The sequence below is a fragment of the Ipomoea triloba genome, chromosome 4 (genome assembly GCF_003576645.1).
Source record: "Ipomoea triloba cultivar NCNSP0323 chromosome 4, ASM357664v1".
Classification (NCBI taxonomy): Eukaryota; Viridiplantae; Streptophyta; class Magnoliopsida; order Solanales; family Convolvulaceae; genus Ipomoea; species Ipomoea triloba.
Window position 1 is genome coordinate 3,816,711 of NC_044919.1, and position 24,518 is coordinate 3,841,228.

General features: G+C 36.7%; 2 protein-coding genes across 2 annotated transcripts; both read left to right on the plus strand.

The window, feature by feature from the left end:
* Positions 1 to 979: 979 nt before the first annotated feature.
* On the plus strand, positions 980 to 16,380 carry LOC116017014 (DNA-directed RNA polymerase V subunit 1). The gene is made up of 19 exons (XM_031257517.1): positions 980 to 1,211; positions 2,749 to 2,844; positions 2,961 to 3,087; positions 3,179 to 3,294; positions 4,231 to 4,284; positions 5,099 to 5,266; positions 6,180 to 6,338; positions 6,422 to 6,577; positions 6,794 to 8,527; positions 8,621 to 8,796; positions 9,163 to 9,238; positions 9,331 to 9,455; positions 10,267 to 10,424; positions 10,834 to 11,108; positions 11,706 to 11,879; positions 11,982 to 12,122; positions 12,264 to 14,371; positions 14,722 to 14,836; positions 15,751 to 16,380. The coding sequence occupies exons 2-19, from the start codon at positions 2,764 to 2,766 to the stop codon at positions 16,114 to 16,116; spliced, it is 6,309 nt and encodes a 2,102-aa protein (XP_031113377.1). The 5' UTR covers positions 980 to 1,211; positions 2,749 to 2,763; the 3' UTR covers positions 16,117 to 16,380.
* Positions 16,381 to 17,306: 926 nt separating this feature from the next.
* Positions 17,307 to 24,402, plus strand: LOC116016636 (beta-galactosidase). Its single transcript, XM_031256992.1, has 17 exons — positions 17,307 to 17,635; positions 17,829 to 18,068; positions 18,152 to 18,298; positions 18,470 to 18,548; positions 18,822 to 19,005; positions 19,080 to 19,145; positions 19,497 to 19,727; positions 19,882 to 20,088; positions 20,192 to 20,495; positions 20,680 to 20,839; positions 20,934 to 21,042; positions 21,530 to 21,665; positions 21,830 to 21,885; positions 21,967 to 22,266; positions 22,340 to 22,462; positions 22,596 to 23,288; positions 23,755 to 24,402. The coding sequence occupies exons 1-17, from the start codon at positions 17,503 to 17,505 to the stop codon at positions 23,917 to 23,919; spliced, it is 3,333 nt and encodes a 1,110-aa protein (XP_031112852.1). The 5' UTR covers positions 17,307 to 17,502; the 3' UTR covers positions 23,920 to 24,402.
* Positions 24,403 to 24,518: the final 116 nt, after the last annotated feature.

Consider the following 24,518-nt stretch of genomic DNA (forward strand, 5'->3'; position numbering starts at 1 on the left):
AAAATAAAGTTAATACCCATTTCAATTTTTTTTTAGAGTTAATACCATTTTTTTTTGAAAACAGTTACTACCAATTTTGATCCTCCGATTATTACGTAATACTTGATTTAGTCCCAACCTATTAAAAGTACGTAATTTATTCCTCTAACTTTTAAAATCACTCCCAAGTAGTTCCTCCGTTATAATTTTCATCTATATCCGCTGTTATTTTGAGGGCAAAGAAGTCATTTTGTTTACTCCAAACCCGTTTATCCTGTCTCAATTAAGTTCCAACATTTTCTCATCGATTCCAGACATTTTCTCTCATTTCCCATAAAATCGCACCACTATTGTCTCGTTTCTCGCTCTATTTGTAGATAGGAAAACTCGTCATTTGATTAGGTCTTTGCTCTGAATTGGTTACAGCTCGTTGAATACTCGTGAGATGTTATTAGTGATGAGCAACAAAGGGTTCGATTCATATCGCCGAAACGACGTCGTTTCTGTTCCGGATCTTAGGGCGTCCACTCTCAACGACGTCGTCCCTGTTCCGGATCTTAGGGCATCCCCAAACTGAGTGCGTGCATAGTACGTGCCAAGTCGGGTTTTTTACTTTATTTATTTGTTGTGAAATAAATTTCTTTAAAAGTTAGTAAAAGCAAACTAAAAATTTGAAATAATTCATGAGCTAACCATAGAATGGTGTACCACACTACCCTATTAAATCCATGTTTCCTATTATATCTTCCGAAAATATCCAGCAAAAAGAGCTTGCTATTGTGTTTACTAGAAGGCCAAAATTGTAATTTACGTTGCTCCCTATAGCCATGACATTGGTGCCGTCGCCCTACTTACCAACATCATCCCCGTTTTACCCTCAAATTGAAATACATTAAAGGGAGACCACTGACCCGATTTTGTCATTTCACATCCCGCAACTTTTTACCGTTTACAAAAGTGCAACCAAAGAGGCCGCACCTACGCTCCAAGGCTCCAACTGTTGCCTCTAAGCAACGGAAGAGCCCAAAAAGAAAAAAAAAATCGGAGAAAAAAAAATATAAAAACTCACACTCTCTCCTACTCACTCTCGCAAAGCTCTCCGAAGAATTTCCGTTCTTCTGAGCTTCCGGTCTCAAACATACCTTTCTTCTCGCCTCTCTGCGCCGCGGTTCCGCCATTTCTGGTTCTGTACAGCTCTCTCCATTTCTCTCACTTGCTCTGAGCGCTGACGTGTACGAATTCCTGTTTGTTTAATCATTTGTTTATTTTACATTTCGCAGGGTTTTATTTCACTGCCTTTTTGTCGGTTTTATTTATTTTTTTTGCCGTTTTTTTTTTTGTTTATTTAACTTCCATTTGACTCTATTGCTGGAGCGGTGTTGATTTATTTGTTCATTGTGTGATTTGTCTCGTTTGTTCTGAAGTTGGAACTAGGGTTTTTGGCGCGGTGGTTCTGTGGTTGGGTGCGGGGGTTTTGTTCCTCTGCATGTGAGTTTTGGTCGGGATTTTTTCAATGTTGTTTCTCCTTTTGTGTTTTGGTCAACGCTGTATGTCTGTTTAGCTCGGAAATTGTGCTAAAGAGAAATGATCGGGAAGAGCTGCTTGTCGTCTGTGTTTTCTCTGCTTTTATTGAGTTGAATTTTACTAGAACTGTTAATGCGCGTGTGTTTATTCACTTCATACTTCATTTTAGAACAGGTTTTAACCGTGTCATTATTGTTCTTGTTATTGTTTTTATATATTTTAAACATATGTGCCCTTTGAGATTTGATACTTGTTTGCAGATGTTTTTTGTTGGGCATGGTTATGTCAGTTTAGGGCCACTGCTCACGGGCATGCCCTGTTTTTATTGTAAACTGTTTTAGTCAACAAATTGAAAAAAGAAAAAACAACAAGAACGGGAAAAGCTTGTATATATTGACCCAAAGTGAAGATACTCAGTCCAGGATATCTAATTGCAAACAGATATGCAATGCACTTTCATACCTTTAGAAAGAAGATGAAATTTTAAAAGTAGCATGCAAAAAAAAATTCAGCACTGCTGATAAAATTAAAAGCAAAGGGTTTTACATAATTATGGAAATTAACTTATAATCCAAATGCATGCTCAAAATCTTTTGTGCATTTTAGCTTATTATGTCATGTGATTATAGGTGTGCTTTTAAGCTTATTATGTGATGTGATTAGTTTCTGTCCCTTCAGTTCTTGCTTTCATTAGGTAATATACAGTTTTAGATTAAAAAAAGTTCAAATCACATCAGTGCTTAGGCTTTACTTGTGCCTCTGGTATTAAATTATTTTGCTAAAAAGGTAACATTTCTTATTTCTGAGAAAATGTTTGGGAAATTGAAAATGTGAGGTTTGGAATAAGCTATTAAGCTGCATGGATGTTATTGGAATATTTTTATACCATTATCGTACAGTGTTGCATGGATTTGGGAAATGAGGAAATGAGGAATGCAGATTAATTGTGTCTGGTTCTGTTTGAACAAATTTTTTAACTGGAAATTCTGGAACCATAGATCCCAAAGGCCAAAGCACAGAAAACTGTTTAATATTATGAGTTGGAATGACATCATTTTGCTCTTTTTGTTTGCCTTTGCATTTTAGTTAGGGCATTTGCTTTATTTACAAATTGCAACTTTGTTGAAGAGTGACTAGCAGTATTCACGTTAATCTTGTTATATTTCTTTTGTATTTCCAGATTAGTTGATTTGTTCACAGTTGTAATATTTTATTCCTTTTTATTTTTTATTTTTTCTTTTTCAGCTTTGGTGAATCGAAATGGAAGAGGGTACATCATTCGAAATATTGCCTGGGACGATAAGGGGTATTAAATTTGGCTTAGCTACTAAGCAAGAAATTGTAAGTAGTGTATCTGCATTATAATATAATGCCCCTACATCTATAAGTTTTACAAAAATTATTCAAGTTAGTCCTTGACTTGAAAAGTAACACAATACGCTGTGGATTTTGCTTAGGTCAAGTCCTCTATAAATGAGTTCCCCATAAATCATCCTAGTCAGCTCTTAAATCCTTTTCTTGGGCTTCCGCTTGAGGCAGGAAAATGTGAATCTTGTGGTACTGCTGAGCCAGGGCAATGTGAAGGTAAGCAAGAGTCTATTCTTCGTACCCTTTTTGATGTATGACTTTATCATGATAGCTGATAGGCTTTTAATTTCTTGTGCTGACATTTCAGGTCATTTTGGCTACATCGAATTGCCAATACCTATTTATCACCCTGACCATGTTAGTGAATTAAAGCGGATGTTGAGCTTATTGTGCTTAAAGTGCCTGAAATTAAAAAACAGGAAGGTATTTTATCTAACAATTGTCTCCATCTCTTGCTTGCTCATACATAAGAAGTTGTTCTTTGTGTCAAGAGTCTGCATAAATTGCTTGTTATTTTTTAGTTCATGTATTCCATGAATTCAAACAGTGTCTTCTTTTGACTTTCTCTATGTTCTATTACCCTTTTGTTTATGCTGAAACTCAATAGCATTTAAGTACTAATGCTGTTATTTTAATATCTGTTCTTGGATTTATTGTGAGGATGAGCATCCATTTGATCTCTGATCCATGTGAATGCTTCAAATATATGTGTTACATTGACTCATTGAGTGATGTCTGGTTTATACCTTATTCCACCTCTTCATGAACGCAACCTTTTGTGCTTGAAGCTTTAAAGCATTGAAAAAGGCCTTCCAGTTTTTATTAATGTTTATGTATATGTTGTAACCACTGAGGTATCATGCATGTGACATGGAACTTGCATTAATTGCATCGGTTGTGTTTCTGATATTTATTTTCTCCTCTCCCTCCAAGATATCTGTCCCTGCAAGGAGCTGATGATGTCTGAACTTCAACATCTGTAAATTTGAGCAATTGGTGTCTGTGAAATTTGCATTTGCTGCTTGCGTGGCACTATCTTTATACCACCTCTTAATGAACATCATCTTTTGTGCTTGAAGTTTTAAAGCATTAGAAATGGCCTTCCTGTTTTTATTAATGTTTATGTGTATGTTGTAACTACTGAGTATCATACATGTGACATGTAACTTGCATTAATTGCATTGATCTTGTTTTTGATATTCATTTTTCTTCTCTCCTTCTAAGATATATGTCACTGCAAGAAGCTGGTGATGTTTGAGCTTCAACATTTGTAAATTTGAGCATTGGTGTCAGTGAAATTTGCATTTGCTTCTGGTGGCACTATCTTTGTGTTCTAACTTATTCTGCTGGTGTTTTTAGTTTCAGGTGAAGCATATTGGTGTTCTTGAAAGGATGCTGTCCTCATGTTGTGAGGTTAATAATTCACTCTCCCTATTTCTGAAGAATGCCATTTTTCAGTTTACTTCCTGTCTATTAACTACTCCTAATTCGTTGCTCATCTATATTTTCTATGTTGATATGGGTTTATGTAAAATTGTCATTGCCTGCTATTCTGCTTGTTTGATGTTATTATGTTTTCTCTTCTCATCTGTTTTCAAGGAATAAAGTTACATTTTTAAATTCCTGGTGTTTTACTCTAATTTTCATCAGTGGTCAATGCTTTCCTTCCATAGATTAATTATAACTTGTCTGCATAAGAATTTGTAGTAGTGGATAAATAAGCTTCTTTGTATTGGTGCATATGTTGAATACCAGACTAACTACCATGAATGTAGTAAGTATTGTACTTTCATTCCAGGAAATTTCTAATATGGGGACGACCTGACTTTGTGCTGGGAGCCCTGGGAGTTATTTGGGATGTGGGTTTGTGGGAATCCAAATTTATGGATTTCACTGTCTTGTTCATGATGAAAATGCCTTTGCATTCCACAGTTCAAAGTTTTTTTGGGATTTACATACATACAGCATCTTCAATGCTTAAATGCATTAAAAATTTGCTGTAGATCTTCTTTCTCGTTCATATTTGGAAAAATCTATAGCATTGAATTCTCTCTCTCTCTCTCCTTTATTTTATTTTTTATTTTTTATTTTTAAATTTGATTTATTATTTATTTTTTTGTTTACTGCAATTACATATTCTTGATAAAAGTTTGATGTAAAGTGGTAAGTTTAACATGAGCAGCATGATTCATATGCTTAATAACCTCATTGTGGCATTTTGCTACAGGAAGTTTCACAAATATCAGTAAATGAAGTTAAAAATTCTGATGGTGCTTGCTACCTAGAATTGAAATTACCAAAGAATGCAAATCTTGATGATGGCTTTTGGAGCTTCTTGGAGAGATATGGATATCGCTATGGTGATGGCTATTCTCGTCGGTTGCTTCCTTATGAGGTCTGGCTTCTCAAACACCAACCACATTTATTTATTTATTTTTTGTTATAAATAAAATCTTTTTATAATTTTTTATTTTAATAAATATGACTTCTTTTGCTTTTAATTGCTTTTATGATTGATATTAATTAATTTATGGTAGCAGAAACCTTATGCCATTTATGATGGATAATAATTTAATCTTCCCCTTGATAGTTTTGAATGTAGTAAACTTTGGAGTACGGGAGTAGTAATGTTATTCTATATCAAAGTAAATGGTGAAGATTTTGGAATACTTTGATGCAGGTGGATTAAATTGATTATCATAGAAACGTAGTGTTTCCTAGAATTCAAGTAGATATAATGTATTGTTTGATTCTTTATTCATTTAGAATTTAGAATATAACAAATAGATAGATTCCACTTAGCATTCCAGCTGACTTGTATGGAACTCATATCTATGATGACAATATGTTGATCGAAGTTGCCTGGCTGCCCCTTCTGGCCATCTTTATGGAATGTGTTGTTCTATGTGAGGAGCTTTCTTCGGTCGGCCTTGAATAGTTATAACTTATAAAAACAATTGGTATTTCTCATTAACTTATTAGAATGCGAATACTTTAAAAATCATTATGTGGTTCTAATGTTTGCTTCAAGGGTGATTTCACTGATTTGTATTACCTATCTTATTAATGTGGATGAACTCAAATAATGGATTGGCCTTCTGTTTTCTTGTTAAGTTTCTGTATACAGGAGGCATCCTGTTGTGCTTTTGAATACGGAGTATGTTTTTAGTTTTACAGTGTAGAATAAAGCACGCTGGAAGACTCTGGTGCTTGAAACTTGTTGTCGTGATATGACTTACCATCATCTTGATTTTATTGTTTGCTTCTAATCTAACTGTACTTGTCTAATTTTAGTTTTTTCCCCGCAGGCAATGGAAATACTAAAAAGAATACCTGAAGACACCAGAAGAAAGCTTTCAGCTAAGGGATATTATCCACAAGCTGGTTATATCCTGGAATTCTTGCCTGTTCCACCAAACTGTCTGTCTGTGCCTGACATTTCTGATGGGATGAACATTATGTCATCAGTAAGGCATTTCTGTAGTCCTGATTTAATCTTGAATCTTGTTATTTGCTTGCTATTAATTGTCCATTACATGTCTGTGATTAGGATCATTCAATTACAATGCTAAGAAAAGTCCTAAAACAAATAGAGAACATTAAAAGTTCAAGGTCTGGGACTCCAAACTTTGAGTCTCATGAAGTGGAAGCGAATGACTTACAAGTTGCAGTTGCACAGTATCTTGAGTTTAGGGGGACAGGAAAGGTATTCTGCTATACTTTTGCATCTGTCTCTTGAAATATGCTGATTGTGTGCCTTATCTCTTAACCTATAATTCTATTATTTGATTTGTTGCATATTTATGTGCAATAAATCAATTATCACTTAAATATGATGCTTTTATAACTTAGGGTTTACATATCAATTATCTGCTTCTTTTCAACAACTGGGCTTATATTTTACCTAAAATTTGTTTATTAGGCATCTCGTGATGTGGATAAACGTTATGGAGTTGGGAAAGAATCAAATGACACAACTACCAAGGCTTGGCTCGAGAAAATGAAAACATTATTTATTAGAAAGGGGTCTGGCTTTTCTTCTCGTAGTGTGATTACTGGTGATCCTTTTAAGGGGGTTGATGAAATTGGATTACCATTTGAGGTTGCCCAAAGAATCACTTTTGAAGAAAGAGTTAGTCTGCACAATGTGGCATACCTGCAGAAGTTAGTTGATGAAAAATTGTGCTTGACCTACAAGGATGGATCATCCACATATTCCCTAAGGGAAGGATCCAAAGGGCACACCTTTTTGAGGCCTGGCCAGCTTGTTCACAGGAGAATTATGGATGGGGATATTGTGTTTATCAATAGGCCACCAACTACACATAAGCATTCCTTGCAAGCTTTATCTGTATATGTACATGATGATCACACAGTCAAGATCAATCCGCTCATCTGTGGGCCCCTAAGTGCTGACTTTGATGGTGATTGCATACATCTGTTTTATCCCCAGTCTCTAGCTGCCAAAGCAGAGGTTTTGGAGCTCTTCTCTGTAGAGAAACAACTATTGAGTTCACATACTGGTAATTTCAATTTGCAGATGGGCTGTGACTCTTTGTTGGCATTCAAACTAATGTTTGAAAATTACTTCTTCAGTAAAGCTTGTGCCCAACAATTGGCCATGTTTCTCCCAAGTACTTTACCTAAGCCTGCACTTGTAAAGTCACATATTTCTGTCCCTCATTGGACCACCTTTCAGATTTTGGAGACTGCTTTACCTAAGTGCTTTGACTGTTTAGGGGATAGATACGAAGTTAACAAAAGTGAGGTGTTAAGAATTGACTATAGCAAGGACACTGTGTCATCGATCCTCAATGATATTGTTTCTTCAATTTATTTTTCAAAGGGTCCAAAGGAGGTCATTGAGTTCTTTAATGCATTGCAGCCTATGTTGATGGAATATCTGTACAAAGAGGGTTTCAGTATCAGTCTTGGGGACTTCTTCATTTCTAAAGCTGCAATAGAGAAAATTCAAGGAAGTATTCAGGGTGAGTCTAAGCTATTGAACAACTTGCGGTCATCCTACAACCAATATGTGGAGCTACAATTGGAGCGTCTCCTGAGGGCTGAAAAAATCCCAGTCACAGCTTTTGCTTTACATTCATCGGCTATTGGCCACTTAATTGACCCTAAGAGTGAGTCGGCTCTTAATAAGGTTGTGCAACAAATTGGGTTTTTGGGATTGCAAATGTCAGACAGGGGGAAATTCTACTCCAAGACACTTGTTAAGGACATGACTTTGCTGTTCCGAAACAAGTATCCTTCTGCTGGTCATTATCCTTCTGAGGAATATGGCGTGGTGAGCAGCTGCCTCTTTAATGGTTTGGATCCATATCAGGAGATGGTTCACTCAATATCCAGTAGGGAAGTGATTGTCCGTTCAACAAGAGGCCTGACTGAACCTGGAACATTGTTCAAGAATCTGATGGCAATCCTCCGAGATGTTGTTATTTGTTATGATGGGACTGTGAGAAATGTATGCAGTAATTCCATTATTCAGTTTGAATATGGGGTTAACAATGAAAGCAAGTTTCAGAGTGAATTCGGTGCTGGTGAACCTGTTGGAGTATTGGCTGCAACTGCTATGTCAAATCCTGCATACAAGGCAGTTCTTGATTCGTCTCCAAGCAGTAATTCCTCGTGGGAAATGATGAAGGTATTCTCCTTAGGACATCTGATGGTTTGAGTACTGTCCTCTTTTCTTATTGAAATGTGTTGTCATATGTATACCTGCTTTTCTACACCTCAGGAAATTCTGCTGTGTGGAGCCAGTTTCAAGAATGATCTATCAGATCGCCGTGTAATACTCTATCTCAATGATTGTGGATGTGGAAGGAAGTATTGCCGAGAAAGAGCAGCCTACCAAGTGAATAATCATTTGAGAAAAGTTTGTTTGAAGGATGCTGCTGTTGAATTCTTGATAGAGTATGCTTATATCATTTTCTTGTTAGTTATTATTGTTATTATTATTATTATTATTTCATATTTTCAAAGTATCTTGATTAATTTAGTTTTGCTTGTTGCCCAATGGTCTTCAAATCTTGTATTGAGATGGTCATTTATTTTTTATTATTATCTTTAGTTTTTATTTCATGATACATGTCATGCTGTTTTGTTTTTGTTTTTGTTTTTGTTTTTGGGTTTTTTTTTTGGTTTTTTGTTTTGTTTTGTTTTTTTTCTTGTTTTTGTTTTTTTGGGTTCTATGGTATACAAAGATAAGCCTCTTGAAAGGATTCAATGCATTAGATTCTTATCATCTTAAAAGAAAATATTGGTGCTTCTTTCTTACAGATATGGAATACAACAAACTACATATGAGGTTCTTGGAGTGGGTGCTTACCTTGTTGGTCACATTCATTTGAACAAGGTTTTATCTTGTTATTTTAGTCTTTGTAGTTGTTTTGGATTGTTTTGCTTTATGTTTTTTTCACATCCTTTTGGATTTTTGGTTTTTAGCAGAAGCAACTTGATGATCAAGGTCTTGATCTCAATGAGATTCTTGAAAGATGCCAGGATAAAGTTTATTCCCTCCGGAGGAAGAAAAAGATTGCTCTTTTGTTCAGAAGAATTGATTTATCAGTCAGGTTGCTTTTGACTCTTGAACTTGTGTTAACTTCTTGTAGAACATATTTACTTGTGATGCTATTATTATCCCCACTTTTTATTTTATTTTATTTTATTTTTAAAAATTTCTGAAATTATAGTTCCATTCATATAATTTATATCTAAGTGGTTTTTGAACTGCTCAGACTGAAACCAGTATACAAATCCTCCAAACTAAACTATACAAACTTGAGCATACCTATGATGTCATTCAAAGAAATATCATTTTTGGGCAACTCTCGATAAGCGGCCCATACAAAAAAGGTATCCTTGAAAAAAAAAAAAAAAGAAAAAAAAATGTGAAAGGGATAAGTCCGCCTTTGAAGTTCTTACATTTCTTCTTGTTCTAACAAAGCCTCATAAAAAACACAGGGATTAAGTGGCATTAATGATGTTTCTTATTGGTTCTCTTGAAATATTTGGAGATAATTTTTGAGCTAGACACTAGCTACTTATTCTTCTGTGCTCAATATCAATAAACTATTACATACCTTGTTTTCTTCTTATTTGCTTCAGCACATTACTCGTATAATTTTGCTCCTTAGTGGTGTAATGTGTTTTAGAGTTACACTTGTAAAATTTGAGAATTCTGCTCATTCCTAGTGTTCTCATTACAAGATACAGGTTCTTCTGGCATTCAAAGGAGTTGTATGTTCAATATCAATAATTATTAAGTACCTTGGTTTCTTCTTATTTGCTTCAGCTTATTACTCTTATTATCTTATATTTCGCTCTTTAGTGGCATAAAATGTGTTAGAGTTACAAATTTTGAAACATTCTGCTCCTTCCCAGTGCGTCGTGTTGTTTTAACCAAGGCAAAAGTACATCAAGAGAGATGCCATGTTTGAGATTCTCTTGGCCAATTGATTCAAGTGATGATCACTTAGAGCAAACTGCGCATCTTCTTGCTGACACAATTTGCCCTGTTCTGTTGGAAACTGTTATCAAAGGTATGGAGTATGCATAGGTTAATTTATTTTTCTGGTGATTGTATTTATGCTGCTTCTTGTTTATTATAGTTGACAATGTTTACATCTCTTCTCATTTGGCTATTGCTTGTTCCCCTAACTCATGATGAGGTTGCCATCCAAAAGAGAATAAGTTAATTCTCATTCAAGGCACCGGCAAAAATTTTCTAGAATTAAATATATTACTCCGTAACTTATTCTCTTTTGGATGTTATGCGTAATTGCTTATCTCTCTACCTCTTATGATTTTCCTTTGGAAGTTACTTCATTTAACATTGTTACCTGTTGGATGTATCCTCTTTACTGCAATCCTCTTCGTTGAGACACAGACAAAGGGTTGTTCTGTGCACTTATAGCAGAATGAAATGACATTGTGAACTTTAATTTCTAGGTGATCATAGGGTCTCTTCTGCAAGTATAATCTGGAGTAGTCCTGAGACAATGACTTGGATTAAGAGCTCAAGCAAGAGTCACCCGGGTGAATTGGCTGTAGAAGTTACTCTTGAGAAGGAAGCCATCAAACAAAGTGGAGATGCTTGGAGGATTGTCATGGACTCATGCCTTCCTCTTATCCATCTAATTGACACAAAACGTTCTATACCATATGCTATCAAACAAGTACAGGAGTTGCTTGGGATTTCTTGTGCTTTTGAGCAAGCTGTTCAGGTATTATAAAAGAATTGACTTATCTTCTCTATGTGGCATCCTTATCTGATATGGTGTTTGTTACTTCTGGTTGGCCAATTTTGGGACTGTTTTTGTCCAATTCAGTAGTTACGGCCTACGGGACCACTCCTTTCCATGGGGACAAGTGGAATTTCACTTGTAGTTAAGGGATGAAAGTTGGAGATAACCTTTTTTTGTTTGTTTGTTTAGTTTTGATTTTTGTAGCTAGTGCATGTCAATAATTTTCTGAGTCAAACTTTTTATGGAAGCAACAAATAGTTACTTGTGTTTGGAATAACTGATGAAGTATAATGTTGTGGTTGATCTTTGGCACCCTCTTACCTGTGGATTATTGATTAATGAAAAAGAGATTCGCCATACCTGTAACCTCTTCTACTGTTGAAAAAAATGATAATTATCTTTAGTTCTATGCTTTGTTCATCTCTAATGCCTGGGTTATTGATTAATGAAAATGAGATTTGTGGTACCTAGAATATCATCTAATGTTCAAAAATATGTCATCTTTAGTTGTTCTAGATACCTTTGTTGTTTTAAAGGCTGTTGTGTAAATACTTACTAGATTGGCTTGTGTTTCAGCGCTTGTCAACATCTGTGACAATGGTTACAAAGGGTGTTCTAAAAGACCATCTACTTCTATTAGCCAATACCATGACATGTGCTGGGAGTCTTGTCGGCTTCAATGCTGGTGGGATAAAAGCATTATCCCGTTCATTGAATGTCCAAATACCTTTTGCTGAAGCCACTTTGTTTGTAAGTTTTCTCACTGATATTGTTCTTTCTAACTTCTTTGGAATCACTTATCAATTTGTATAGTTCGTTCCAATCAATGTTATGTTTTGATATTTTCTCAAGACACCAAGGAAATGCTTTGAGAGGGCTGCTGAGAAGTGCCATGTTGATTCGTTATCAAGTGTTGTGGCATCTTGTTCCTGGGGTAAACATGTATCTGTTGGTACTGGATCTTCCTTTGATATTCTTCTTGATACAAGGAAGGTAAATGCCCCACTCTTTCATTTATTGTTTTGAGAGTTTAGGTTTTCTCAAAAACATTGTTGGAGAAGAAAAAAAAATTTAGTCTGTTGTTTTGTGCTAGTGATGCTCTCTCAATACTGAGATGTATGTCTCTTCTGCTAGGTTGAGTTAAATCAGCAGGAAGGTCAGAATGTATATGATTTCCTTCTACTGATGCGAAGCAGTCATGCTCAGGAAGAAAAGGGTACTGACTGTCTTGGTGCAGAAATTGATGATTTGCTACCCGAGGATGAAGATATGAACCTGTACTTATCTCCAGAAAGGGATTCAGACACAATGAAACCAACCTTTGAAGATGGAGTTGAGGATCTGAACGAGAATGTGGATGAAGGCAAATCAAGTGGCGGTGGTTGGGATAAGGTTTCAGCCAACACATCAAATACAGGTGGTGGTGGATGGGACCTGGCTGACAAAAACCCAACGTCAGCTAAATCGTCTGCTGATCAATCAGACTCCTGGTCTTCCTGGGGTGGTAAAAAGGTTGAAGAAGAATCCCCTGGTTGGGGTAAAAAAGTGGATAGCGATGGTCTCTCCCAGCCTGCTACTGGATCCTGGGGCAAGGCAACCCAATCTAATTCTGCTAAGGTTTCAACCGACACACCAAATGCAGATGGCGGTGGATGGGATCTGTTTGACAAAAACCCAACAACAGCTAAATCATGTAATGATCAATCAGACTCCTGGTCTTCCTGGGGCGGTAAAAAGGTTGAAGAAGGATCCCATGGTGGTTGGGGTAAAAAAGTGGACAGTGATGGTTTTTCCCAACCTGCCACTGGATCCTGGGGCAAGGCAACCCAATCTAGTTCTAAGATTTCAGAATCTGGAAAAGTCCCTGATCAGTCTGGGTCACAATCTTCTTGGGGCAAAGCCTTTGGAGAATCTGGAAAAAGCCTTGATCAACCTTCGGATAATCATAAACAGTCTGATCAATGGTCTTCATGGGGGAAAACTGTCAAAGATGATGTTAAAGTCACATCATCAAGTTCTGGAGATTGGAACCAAACAACTGAAGGAAAATTGTCAACCTCCAGTGGTTGGAATAAACCAGAATCTAGTAAAGGCCTTGTTCAGTCAGCATGGGGGAAAAATGCTAATGAATCCAAGGGAGGTGCTTATCTTTCCAGTAATGTACATAAGCGAGCTGATTCCTCCCCTGCGTGGGGAAAAAGTCCCAAAGAAGATGGTGGGCAAAAGTCAGGACGGGAATGGTCTGCATGGAAAAAAGGAAATGAAGATGCAAGATTGGTTTCACCAACTGCTAATGCTAGCATAGAAACAGCACAAGGTGATCGCTCATCTGCTTTGGACTGGGGTGAAAGTGGTCCTAGGTCTCCAGAGGGTAGCTGGAGTAAAAAAGGCATACTGGGTGAACAGCCTAAAGAAGCGGCTAGTGGTTGGGCTTCCTCTAAGGGTGTTAGTGGTGATTGGGATAATGTTGTACCTAGGTCTCCTACGGCACAGAAAATAGAATCTCATAACAATACCTGGAATTCCAGAGGTGTGGTAAATGAAAGGTCTAATGACTCAGCTGGTGGTTGGGGTTCTCCAAAGGTTGCCACTAGTGATAGTACACAATCTCAATGGGGTGTGCAGAAGAGTACTGTAAAAGTGGATAGCAATCAAAGTCCACGAGGCTGGGGCTCTGCAGGTTCTGAAAATGAAAAGTTAAATGAAGCTACTGGAGTAGCTGGTGGTTGGGGTTCTTCAAAGGGTAGTGGAGACTGGGGTACTGCTGTACCTAGGTCTCCTGCAGCACTGAGGGAAGAGTCCCCAAATAATACCTGGTCTTGCACAACTGCTGCAGATGAACGTGGGAATGAATCAGCTGGTGGTTGGGGTTCTCCAAAGGTTGGTTCTAGTGAGGGTCATGGTTGGGGTTCTCCAAAGGTTGGTTCTAGTGAGGGTCATGGTTGGGGTTCTCCAAAGGTTGGCTCTAGTGAGGGTCATGGACAATCTCCATGGGGTCCGCGCAAGAGAAAAGGAGGAGACGGCAATGAAAGTTCACGAGCTTGGGGCTCTGCAGGTTCAGGTTCTGGAGACTGGAAGAATAAAAGAAACCGCCCTGCAAAGCCAGCTGATGACTCCGGTACTGGTGTAGCATTCACCTCAACAAGGCAGAGGCTGGATAGATTCACTGCAGAGGAGCAAGATATTCTCCTAGAGGTTGAACCAATTATGCAAAACATCAGAAGGATAATGCACCAGTCAGGGTAACCTTCATGACTCTTCAAACTATCAGAAATTGGTTTATAAGAATATTCTAAATATGCAGGAATGCACTATGAATCTCTAGTCACATAGTTCTCTTAATAGGTTTTTAAGCATGATTGCTGCTTGAGGGTTAGCAATATTTCCATTTAGAGTTTCATATATTTGTGAATAGTCTGCTTTATAATAACTATACAAAAAATTCTGCTAAATTTGATATTTTGAAGATTGGATACTAGGATATTTCTATATATGATGCTCTTTTGTTGATAAAATTGGAAAATAAAATCTGCATCCCATTCCTAACTTGTTTTATTAACTATTTTTCTATCTTTTCATTTTTGGCTTAAAGGTTGAATGATGGTGATCCATTATCTGCTGATGACCAGTCATATATTGTTAATAATGTTGTCAATCACCACCCGGATAAGGCCGCAAAAATCGGAGCCGGAATTGATTACCTTATGGTATGCTGCTGGACTATATTTGAAATATTGCTTGGTTCTTTTAATGTGTTTTGCTGACTTAACTCTCATTGGCATGTGTATTCTTTTGCGGAATTGCTTTAGTCATGCAATGGCATGACACCTTTCTTTTTTGTTGTGTCTGGGTGTGGATGCTGCTGCATTGAATTGGCTTTTTATTCTTCTATTTTTAAGTAAGAATATGGTATCTTGGATAGCTTTTCTGTTACATTGTTATTCTCATACATGATCATACATAGAGTGGTGTACCATTTTAGGGAGTGCATCTAGTTTCACAAGTAATAGTATGTGTTGCAGATTCTAGTTGCAGTGTTCATTTTCTAGATGTTTTAGACTATTGATAACTTTCTGCCTAATTTAGTATCACGAATGCTACCTTTTGTAGACAGGGATCAAATGAAATCTAGTCAATGGGTGAATGCATTCATACATGGGGAATATTTTGTTGATTTGCAAAGTGAATATGAATAACAATGTGTTAGACATTATTATACATTTTCTTTACTGTTCAAATTCAACTTTCTAATATAATCTTTACCAATTTAATTGTTTTTCTTTATCATTTTACACCCAAGCAGAGTGGTTAAAAACTATATATGAAATTTAAATGAAGTTAGAAGAAAACACGAAAACAAATATTTTGCTAAATACTTCACAAGTGAAGGACAAGAAGCAGTGTTGGTTTTTGGAGACTGATGATCCATTATTTAAATATAATTGAAATGGAATATGGGTCTATTGTGATTTGTTGAACTGCAGATGAGGTGGGTGGGTGTAAACAATTTCGAGAAAATGCTGACAAATTTCTCACACTGCTCTAGTTGTTGCTAAATGCAGTATGTATAATGCATGCTCTTTTTCTAAGTACTAACAATCAATACTTATTCACTGGACAGATTAGCAAGCACAGTAGTTTCCAGGACACTAGATGCTTCTATGTGGTCTCCACTGATGGTGCTAAACAAGATTTTTCCTACCGTAAATGCCTGGAGAACTTCATCAGGAACAAGTTTCCAGATAAAGGTGATGGCTTCAACCAGAAGTATTTTGCAAAAAAGCTTCCACCACTGCCTCGTCCCGGTTGGAAGCGAGAACAGAATGCTGCCCCAGAAGAAGCAGCTGCTGCTTGGAGGCGAGAACAGAATGCTGCCCCAGAAGAAGCAGCAGCAGCGACTGAAGAACCCAAACAACCTAGTGCTGCCACAGAGGAACCCAAACAACCTAGTGCTGCCACAGAGGAAACCATGACTGCAGAAACTTAACCAATTGTTTTCCCTTTCGGCTAGTAGTTGGCTTAATGTTGAGATAGTCTCACTGTACAGTTTCTCTGTAGAAAGTTGTTCTAACTCTAGTTAACTGCATTTTGATGGAAATGTATCTCCTCTGGCGATGAAATGCCCATTTTCTATGATCCTCTGAAACATTCCTGCGACCATTTTGGCAGGCCTTTGTGCGAAGATTGTGACAACATTTTAATTGTTTATGACATCTTTAATTCAGTATATAGTTGTGATCCATGATTATTATTTATTTATTTATTTATTTATTTTTACTCGATTATAGATATAGTATAATACTCGTACTTGTCTTTCCCTGTCTTCTAAGAGACCATCCCTGTGGCTGTAAACATTTTGGTATTGCCGTGTGAACATTCTAATGAGCTATGCTCCAATAATTTTCTTCCAAGTATTACACTATTTTTTTGATGGAAAATGCTAAATATACCTCGGGTAAAACTTCTGTCAATCGCTGACGGGGATTACACCACTTGGTATATTCATGGATAAGGATGATGGGATAAGAATGTGATAGTGTGAACGATGAAATTTAATTCAAAATTGCTTAAAAGAGATTAATTTACTTTCAAGATCTACAAATTTATACAAAAAATCATCAGATAGAAGTAATTTTAAAATAAGTCAAATAAGCCATTGAATGAATTGCTTTTGTGTAGTTAATCTATGATTTCTCGCGAATTCAGTTATATTGCTTTTATTATACGGTACTTACTAAAAATTTCATTTATGGTGCTAATTGGGAGGTAAAGTTTATTTTATTTTTTAACTCAAATTACATCATAAGAAATTTTTTAAAAAATATTCAATAATTTAATTATACATCTTTTAAGTTTAATAATTCAATTGTACAAAAGTTATAAGTTCAATATAGATATTTGTTTTCATAGTAAAATTATTAGAAATTGTAGATAAAAACTATAGTTGATGGAGTTGCATAAATTATTGCGTTGAAAAATGATAGAAATTGTAGATTAAAAGTATAGTTGATGGAGTTGCATAAATTATTGCGTTGAAAAATGATAAAGAAAAGATAAGTTTTAACAATGATATAAAGAAAAGATAAGTTAATCGTGTACGGATGGAGCACTACGTAAAGGATAAAAGTTCCAACGTGCCGAAAATGAAACTGATCTCATCGCACTCGTGACTAGTGAGTAGTGTCTGCCCTTTCACTTTCTTGCTCAGACCACTCACTCCACTCTTCTACTTATTATTATTACACCTTTCAAATCCATCTCTTTATGTGCCGTGCCAATCTTCTTCTCCCTTTTGATGATTCAGATTATTCTCTCCACCACATTTCTGCCATTGCAACTTTTGTTTCGTTGATTCCTTGCCTGGAAAGGGGATATGGCTTTTGTAATTAATCAAATGGTCGTTCCCCCAAATAGCAGCAATTACAAGCCTTGGGAAGATCCTTCATTCTTCAGATGGAAAAAGCGGGATGCTCATGTCCCACTCCGATGCCATGAATCCGTCGAAGGTATATTCCTATCACCAAACTTTTTGTTTCCATCGTCAATTTTGAATAATACTGCGATCAGATTCCGCGCCTTTATGTAAATGCTGTTTTCTTCACATTTGAATCCCGAGATCGCTTTTTGATTTTTAATAGTTTTGTTTAGAGGTGTTTCGCTGTTTATAGACCAGTATTGTTGAGGTTTTTCATGGTTTAGGATCCCTGAAGTACTGGCGTGAGCGCAACAAGGCGGATGTTGTGGTGGCTAATTCTGCAGTTTGGGACGACGGTGCTGTTCCTGAGGCGCTTGATTGTGCTGCTCGGTGGGTGGAAGGTTTGCCTTTTGTCAAGTCTTTGTCAGGCTATTGGAATTTCTTCCTGGCTCCTAGTCCTCCCGCTGTTCCTTCAAATTTTTATGATAGCTCGTTTCAGGACTCTACATGGAGCAAAATTCCAGGTGGATAATTTTGTGGCCTTGTGTTATCTTATGATACTTCTCCTTTTTGTGGCTGATGCAATTTTTTCTTCTAATCCATGCAGTTCCTTCCAATTGGCAGTGTCATGGATTTGACAAACCAATTTATACTAATATTCAATATCCCTTTCATTTTGATCCGCCCAAAGTTCCTGATGAGAATCCCACTGGCTGCTACAGGACTTTGTTTTTCCTTCCTAAAGAATGGGAAGGTGAGATTTTGGAATTTGGTTTTCTCATGTCTTTAAACTTGAATTCTCTGACATTTCTACTTATTCATGCATTCAAATTTGTGCTTACAGTGTATTAGTACCTTTTTATATGCATGCATGTGTGTATCATTGTGAATCTGTGCAAATCCAACATCTCCCGGTTCTCCACAGGACGCAGGATATTTCTACATTTTGAAGCTGTGGATTCTGCATTCTATACCTGGATAAATGGGGTTCCTGTTGGATATAGGTTTGTAAATGCATCCTTGTTAATCTCTCTTTTGTTAATTTTCTTTTTGCTGTACCGTAGGATTTGTGGTTTTGTTTCCATATCATTCATTCACTTCATCACTTGTGTGTTGTTTAGTGTATGTTAATCCACTTAGCTGGTAGTTATAAGCTCTTGGTCCTTCCTACTGCAAATAGTCTGCAAATAGTGATGGTGCTATTATTAGATATACTGTTGTCTTTATCTTTGTATCATCAGTTACAGTGATGAACTTCATTATTTGGATTGTTTCAGCCAGGACAGTAGATTACCTGCGGAATTTGAGATAACCAGTTTTTGTAAACCCTGTGGGTCTGACAATTGCAATTGTCTAGCTGTTCAAGTAATGCGATGGAGTGATGGGTCTTACCTTGAAGATCAAGATCACTGGTGGTTGTCTGGCATTCATCGTGATGTGCATCTTCTTTCAAAGCCAAAGGTGAGTTGCTACCTTTTTTATTTATATTTATTTCATCTTTGCTTGTTGCTGACATTCTACTTTATCATCTGCAGATATTTATTGCTGACTATTTTTTTAAGTCAAACTTGACAGAAGATTTTTCCTATGCAGATATAGAGGTAAGTGTAGTGTGTTTGCTACGTATTTGGATGTTAGTGCCTTGAGACTCTGTATATTCTGTTTGCGTATTATATAATTTCTATTCTTCATCTGCAGTATTTAAACCTTAAATTTATTTTTATCTGTTTAGAAATGGAGACATCATTTCAGATAATTTTGACCATGATGTATTATGAATTCTTGACCATTTGCTATTCTAATTTACCATTCATTTCTTAAAAGCTATCTCTGTAATTTTAGTTATAAGCATTCCTTGGTTAAAAATCGTATATTACAGCTCTTTGATTAAGTTATTTTCTGAAACCTTTTTGGAAATAAAAGTAGTTTTCCCTTTTTGCTCCAATGGACAGGTTGAAGTGGAAATTGATAACTCATATGCAGATCTAAGTCTTTCTGACTTCACTGTTGAAGCTGCAATATATGAAAATGGAAGTTTATGCGATAAAGCTAAAGACAGTGATCTGCTTTCTGCAGATGCAACTCATTTACAATTTACTTCCAAAAGTGATTACTGTATAGGATTTAAAGGGTATTCTCTTGTGGGGAAAGTGCAAGCTCCAAAGCTCTGGTCTGCAGAGCAGGTATCAAACTTCTAATACAAAATGTTACACACTAGATGAGTGTTCATGTTTTTTTTTTCCTCGCTAAATATTGGCAGTTGCACCTATTCATTAAATTCTGTTCCTGTTAAGTCAATCTTGTCTGTTGCTCATTTATTTATTTTGTTGTTGGCAGCCCAACCTTTATACTCTTGTTATCACCATTAAAGATGCTTCAGGACATGTCATTGATTGTGAATCATGTCAAGTTGGCATACGGAAAATATCTGAAGCACCAAAAGAGTTGCTTGTTAATGGGCAGCCGGTAATGATAAGAGGTGTAAACAGGCATGAGAACCATCCACGCATTGGAAAGACTAACTTGGAATCCTGCATGATCAAGGTAACAAGTTTTCTTCTTCTTCTTCTTCTTCTTCTTTTTTTATTTTTTTTATTTTATATCACTGTGTAAAGGTCTGAGATGTTTACTTTATTTTTCTTTGTAGGATTTGGTTTTAATGAAACAAAACAATATAAATGCTGTTAGAAACAGTCATTATCCTCAACATCCACGATGGTATGAGTTGTGCGATCTCTTTGGCATGTACATGATTGATGAAGCCAATATTGAGACACATGGTTTTATGGAACATCCAAAACATAAGCATCCGGCACTGCTATCATATTGGGCTGCACCTATGCTGGACCGTGCTGTAGGCATGGTGGAGAGGGACAAAAATTATGCATGCATTATAGCCTGGTCCCTTGGGAATGAGTCAAGCTATGGACCTAATCATACTGCTATTGCTGGTACATAATTTTTTCTTGTTAAATTTCCTTATTCTAAGATAATTTAAAATCCCTTCATTTATTATGGTAAAGTAGATACCTAGTTTTGAATTGTGCTTGCTTATGGAATGGAAGGGGATATGAGGCTTATTCCAAGGTTTTCCAACAAGAAGTAATATCTGTTATATTTGTTGTACAACATCAGGATGGATAAGAGAAAAGGATCCATCAAGAGTATTACACTATGAAGGTGGTGGTGCCAGGACACTATCAACTGATATTGTGTGCCCGATGTATGCCCGTGTCTGGAATATAGTTGAGATAGCCAATGATCCAACTGAACTGCGGCCAGTAATATTATGCGAGTGTGTTTTCACTATCCAATTATGTTCTTGCCATTGTTATTCCTTTAATCTCTTTGTTTTCAGACTATTAAAACATTGATTTCTGGACAACCAGATATTCACATGCAATGGGTAACAGCAATGGAAATCTTCATGAATACTGGGAAGCTATTGATAGTACATTTGGTCTTCAAGGAGGTTTTATTTGGGATTGGGCTGACCAGGTCTTTACCTTTTTAAGTTAGTGTATATATTTAATCACATACTGTTATAACTTCAGTAATGAATAAATACTTGAAATTTTAATGGACCCTTTGTGCCTTTTCTCCACCTGACAACTCCCCAGCATCATCATTATAGAACTTCTCATAATCCTGATCAATTATTTACAATTTCATGGAGGGTGGATGGGCTGGGATTGTAATCCTATGATTATAATCTTGCCTGGATAGAAGGTAGGTCCCATCCCAAGATTTTAGGTGCCAATCAATGAACCAAATAGGGTACTAGGCCCCGAAGCCCATGATTAAACATGGGATTGGTGACTGGCTTTCCCACTCATAACCCTACTCCTCAGTCCTCACTGCTCAACAGGCCCAAAATGATAAATGATAAACATGCAAATTTTTGTTGTGATAATGTTTTTGGTTTTTAAATGGCTATTGTTTCTTACGGAGTATTAATTAATGCATGTCTCCAATTTCTGATCAGGCAATATTGAAAGAAGGTTCTAATGGTAAAAAGCGCTGGGCATATGGAGGTGATTTTGGGGATACACCTAATGATTTAAACTTCTGCCTAAATGGTGTTGTATGGCCAGATCGAACTCCTCACCCTGCGCTACATGGTGACTTCTTCTTCTTCTTTTTCACTGTTTATTTGATCTTCGTAGTACTTAAAAGTCCCATCCATGTTGGATCGCCATCTTTTCATTTGTTTTTTCCACTTTTTTGCATTTTTTACCATAGAAATTATTATGTATACTGAAGAGTGTTGCTTGTATGTTTTCAGAGGTTAAGTTTGTCTACCAGCCAATAAAGGTCTCATTTGATCAGGGTATTATTGAGGTAAGATTGTGTTTCACTAACACTTTCTCTTTGCTTAGATTCTTAGAATGTATCTCTTATTGCTACCTGTTCGCTTTCCAGATTAAAAATACCCATTTTTTCGATACAACACAAGAATTGGAGTTTAACTGGTTGCTTCATGGTGATGGTTGTGAGCTTGGGTCTGGGAACCTTGGTGTTCCCGTGATAGAACCTCAGGGTACTCACAGAATACTTTGGGAGTCTGGACCATGGTATTCGTTGTGGTCTTCATCCGGAGCTTCTGAATTTTTTTTGACAATTACTGCAAAGATATTGCACCCTACACGTTGGGTTAATGCCGGTCACCTTATTTCTTCTACACAAATCCTCTTACCTGGCAAACAAGAATCTGTTCCTCATGTAAGTAGTGTTCCTTTGCACCTAACATTTCTCTAATTATTTTTTCACATTGTATTAACTGGGTTTATGACAGACTATTAAAGGCACAAAGGCTACTTTAGTTATTTCCAACCATGAAGATACAATAAAGCTTGGCCACGATGGCTCATGGGAGATGGTCTTTAACAAAAAATCCGGTGCTATAGAATGCTGGAAGGTAATTTTCATGAATGCCACCTGTTCCAACTATTTGACTATTCAGTAGTTTAATGCTGGCATTTAATATTTTGCCTATATGCCTTTTTCTTTTTACCTATTTGCTGAATTTGCTTGAATTTTATTAATGATAGGTCGGGGAAATTACGGTTATGAATAAAGGTATCATTCCATGCTTTTGGCGAGCACCAACAGATAATGATAAAGGAGGAGAGCAAATGAGTTATTTATCTAGGTGGAAGGCAGCAAATCTTCACAATCTGATTTTTCTTAGCGAGAAGTTTTCGGTTGAAAGTGAGACTGAGCACGTGGTGAAAATTCAAATTACATATGTTGGTATCCCTGCCAGTGAAGCGAATACTTTTTCAACTTCAGGGGCATCATCTAATCTTCTCTTTAAAGTTCATATGTTATACTCGATATATGGTTCTGGAGATGTTATTCTGGAATGCAACGTGGAGCCATGTTCTGATCTTCCACCTCTGCCACGTGTTGGCGTTGAATTTCAACTGGAAAAATCCTTGGACCAGATTAGCTGGTATGGAAGAGGACCGTTTGAATGTTACCCAGACCGTAAAGCTGCTGCCCATGTAGGCATCTATAAACATAATGTTGGCGATTTGCACGTGCCTTATATTGTTCCTGGGGAATGCTCGGGTAGGGCAGATGTTAGATGGGTAACATTTCAAAGCAAGGAGGGCACTGGCATCTACGCTTCTATGTATGGGGGCTCCCCACCAATGCAAATGAACGCTAGCTACTACACAACGGCTGAGCTTGACCGGGCTACACACAATGAAGATCTTGTAGAAAGTGATAGCATTGAGGTACCACACCACCCTTACAAATTCTTAAACATTCATAGTTCTGTATCATTGATTCCCTTTATCTGTTGCTCACTGCCCACTTCGGAAATGCTTTGGTCTCAGAATCGGGTGAAAGGTTCTGGATTTGAATCTCCTCACTACCCAATATAAAAATAATAGGTTCACATGATGCTCGACCCATCAAATAGATAATTGGCCTGCATCTGTGAGGGGTCGTGTTGAGTAATGAGTATATAATATAAAATATAAAATGTGCAGTCTCACTATCAATTTAAGTTTTTAGTTATGACGAAATCTTTCAATAAGCTGTTCAAAAGAAACTTTTGAACGACTTGTCACCCAAATATAAAATTTCATTCTCAGTTCTCATATCCTACTTTTTCTTTAGACTAGTCCATTTATTGTTCCTCGTTTATCGTTTTAATTTGTTCTTGATATATATTCTGTGGTGAATCTTGTTACGCAGGTGCATCTCGACCACAAGCACATGGGTTTGGGAGGCGATGATAGCTGGTCGCCTTGCGTTCACGAGCCGTACCTTCTTCCTGCTGCTCCCTACTCTTTCTCCATCAGGTTTCATCCCTTAACTGCAGCAACTTCTGGCACTGATGTCTACAAATCACAACTTTGAGGACCATTCACTCACTGCATGGGTGGACTTGTTTAGCCTAGACTCTGAACTTGCATGAGAATGTAGAAATTAAAACTGAATAATAAAATGCGGGGACCTTTTGATTTGAATAATGGAATCTGTTGACTAAAGATTTAGTTGTGTTAACAACAATTGTGATTTCCCTAGCATGGATAATGAGTGCATGCTAGTTACTCATTTGTTACAGTGCTCTTGTTAGTTATATTATCTGCATAGTGAATAATTGATCAGTTCAGGGTTTGATCCTAAGTGTATGTAGTAATATCAAATAACACTATAGGGAGAGTTGTTTTTCGAAGGGGTTTGATTGAGACTTAGTTGGATTGGTCTCATCTTATGAAAGGTAGATGCCAATCTAGCATGTCTACAGATGTATAATTAAAGGAGCACATAAAGATGTAATCATATTGTACCTAAAGACACAATCACAATCGTAGTGTGAGATTTTTACTATTTTGTGGAGATGACTTTGGTTCTTAGCTAAAAGCATGATTGAATCATGACAATTTTCGTGTGAGAGTTTCATTATCTATGATTGAATCCTGACAGTCCGAGTTTGAATATTTTATTATCTTGAT

Coding starts and splice junctions, on each gene's coding strand:
- LOC116017014 (XM_031257517.1), top strand. CDS start 2,764: ATGGAAGAGGGTACATCATTCGAAATATTGCCTGGGACGATAAGGGGT. Junction 8,797..9,162: donor GCTGTTGAATTCTTGATAGA/GTATGCTTATAT, acceptor TCTTTCTTACAG/ATATGGAATACAACAAACTA. Junction 11,109..11,705: donor CTTTTGAGCAAGCTGTTCAG/GTATTATAAAAG, acceptor CTTGTGTTTCAG/CGCTTGTCAACATCTGTGAC.
- LOC116016636 (XM_031256992.1), top strand. CDS start 17,503: ATGGCTTTTGTAATTAATCAAATGGTCGTTCCCCCAAATAGCAGCAAT. Junction 21,886..21,966: donor TTGATCAGGGTATTATTGAG/GTAAGATTGTGT, acceptor TTCGCTTTCCAG/ATTAAAAATACCCATTTTTT. Junction 22,463..22,595: donor GTGCTATAGAATGCTGGAAG/GTAATTTTCATG, acceptor TATTAATGATAG/GTCGGGGAAATTACGGTTAT.